At 39.5% G+C, this 1650-nt stretch overlaps 1 protein-coding gene across 1 annotated transcript; it reads left to right on the top strand.

Moving 5' to 3' along the window:
* On the top strand, window positions 405-1508 carry LOC107606873. The gene is made up of 2 exons (XM_016308881.1): window positions 405-698; window positions 861-1508. The coding sequence occupies exons 1-2, from the start codon at window positions 405-407 to the stop codon at window positions 1506-1508; spliced, it is 942 nt and encodes a 313-aa protein (XP_016164367.1).

Genomic DNA, 1650 nt, shown 5'->3' with positions numbered 1-1650 from the left:
ATTTGAATCCGTAACCTTTTAAATCAACATAAGGAGACTATGCTATTTACACTATAACTAATTGACATATATTTATTATTATTAACATGACCCATTCAGGCATGTTATATAAAAAGTAAACTAAGTGCGTGCGAATGTCAAAGCATGCGATATGCGATACATGTATGTGTATTAAAAGTCAGCTAAATACGCAAATGTGCAGTTATTGGTTGTTTTCCAATTTTGACTTATAATATTTATATTAACTGTAGGAAACATTTCAAGTGCACCGAGAATATCGGTGCTCCAATTGTTTTAATCGTTGATCTAAATTATAAAAAATATATATAATATATATTAATTGAAATCAACGGTTAAAACAACTGGTGTACCAGTATTCCTCAGTGCACTTGTTTTAACCTGGCATGACTCTTGTGAAGTGGGAGATGATCCAGGCACCAAAGAAGTTAGGAGGGCTGGGCGTGGGTGATGTAGTGGTTCACAACACTGCTTTACTGTTTAAATGGTGGTGGCGTTTCTCGAAGGAGGACTGTCCGTTGTGGAAGAAGATTGTGTGTTCTTGTAATAGATTGAACTCAAATCAGTTGCTATCAACTCAGACTTTGCCGGTGAGAGGGGGTCCATGGAGCGATATATGTCATCTACAAATAAAGGAGCAACAAGTAAGGCAGAAGATGATCGATGACCTCGCTATTGAGGTAGGGGATGGCAGGACTACCAGATTTTGAGAGGATACGTGGCTACAAATAGGAAAGTTGAAAGACTATTATCCGAGACTCTTCTTGATTTCGAACCAAAAAGGATAATCAATTGGGATTTGTGGGTTCTGAGATGGGATAGAGTGGATTTGGCATTTTCAGTGGAGGCGGGAGCTCCGCCAGTGGGAATCAGAGACTTTAGATCAGTTGCTGCATGACTTGCAATCTGTTAGGCTGATAGCAGAAGTGCAAGATAGAGTGGTGTGGAAATTCGACAAGGAAGGTGTTTATACGACTAACTCATTTGTGCAGGTTTTGCAGGAAGCGACTCTGGATGAGAAAATTCTGAGGTACAAATTCACAAAAGAGATTTGGAAAGGTTTAGTTCCGCCTAGAGTTGAGTTATACTCGTGGTTTGCTCTGATTGGTCGGATCAACACAAAGGACCGGCTTAGTAAGTTGGGTATTCTAGGACCACATGATAATCTGTGTGTGTTGTGTAAGAAAGCAGTTGAAAGTGTTCATCACCTGTTGGTTGCTTGTGAGTTTTCTTGGCAAGTGTGGTGTAGATGGATTTCGGAATTCGGTCAGGAATGGACAGCTCCTGGCACCTTGAAAGATCACTTTGAGAGTTGGAGATCCATGCCAATAAGACAGGAGGTACGCAAGTTCTGGCTAGTTGGGTTCTTTTCAGTGATATGGAACATTTGGTTACAGAGAAATGATGTAATCTTTCGGAACAAAACAGTAGGTGTTGTAGAGTGTGTGACACAATCGTTTCTTAGTGCTGTGGAATGGTGTGGAAACTAGCTTATGTTGTTGATGGTTATGTCGGAGATGATATAAGAGCTAGTTAGTCTTGTTTTACCTTGCTCTGTGTATGCTCCACTCCGAGTGTTGAGCTTTTTCTTTAAAAAAAAAATGTTTCCTTAATTTTATTAAATAATTAACT

The sequence above is a fragment of the Arachis ipaensis genome, chromosome B07 (genome assembly GCF_000816755.2).
Source record: "Arachis ipaensis cultivar K30076 chromosome B07, Araip1.1, whole genome shotgun sequence".
Taxonomy (NCBI): domain Eukaryota; kingdom Viridiplantae; phylum Streptophyta; class Magnoliopsida; order Fabales; family Fabaceae; genus Arachis; species Arachis ipaensis.
The sequence above is the reverse complement of the archived record's forward strand: the minus strand, read 5'-3'. Positions and strand labels throughout refer to the sequence as shown.

What these genes read in the sequence shown, in the direction of transcription:
- LOC107606873 (XM_016308881.1), top strand. Translation starts at nt 405, where the DNA reads ATGACTCTTGTGAAGTGGGAGATGATCCAGGCACCAAAGAAGTTAGGA. An exon ending in TCGATGACCTCGCTATTGAG is followed by an intron (nt 699 to 860) that starts GTAGGGGATGGC and finishes TGGCATTTTCAG; the next exon opens with TGGAGGCGGGAGCTCCGCCA.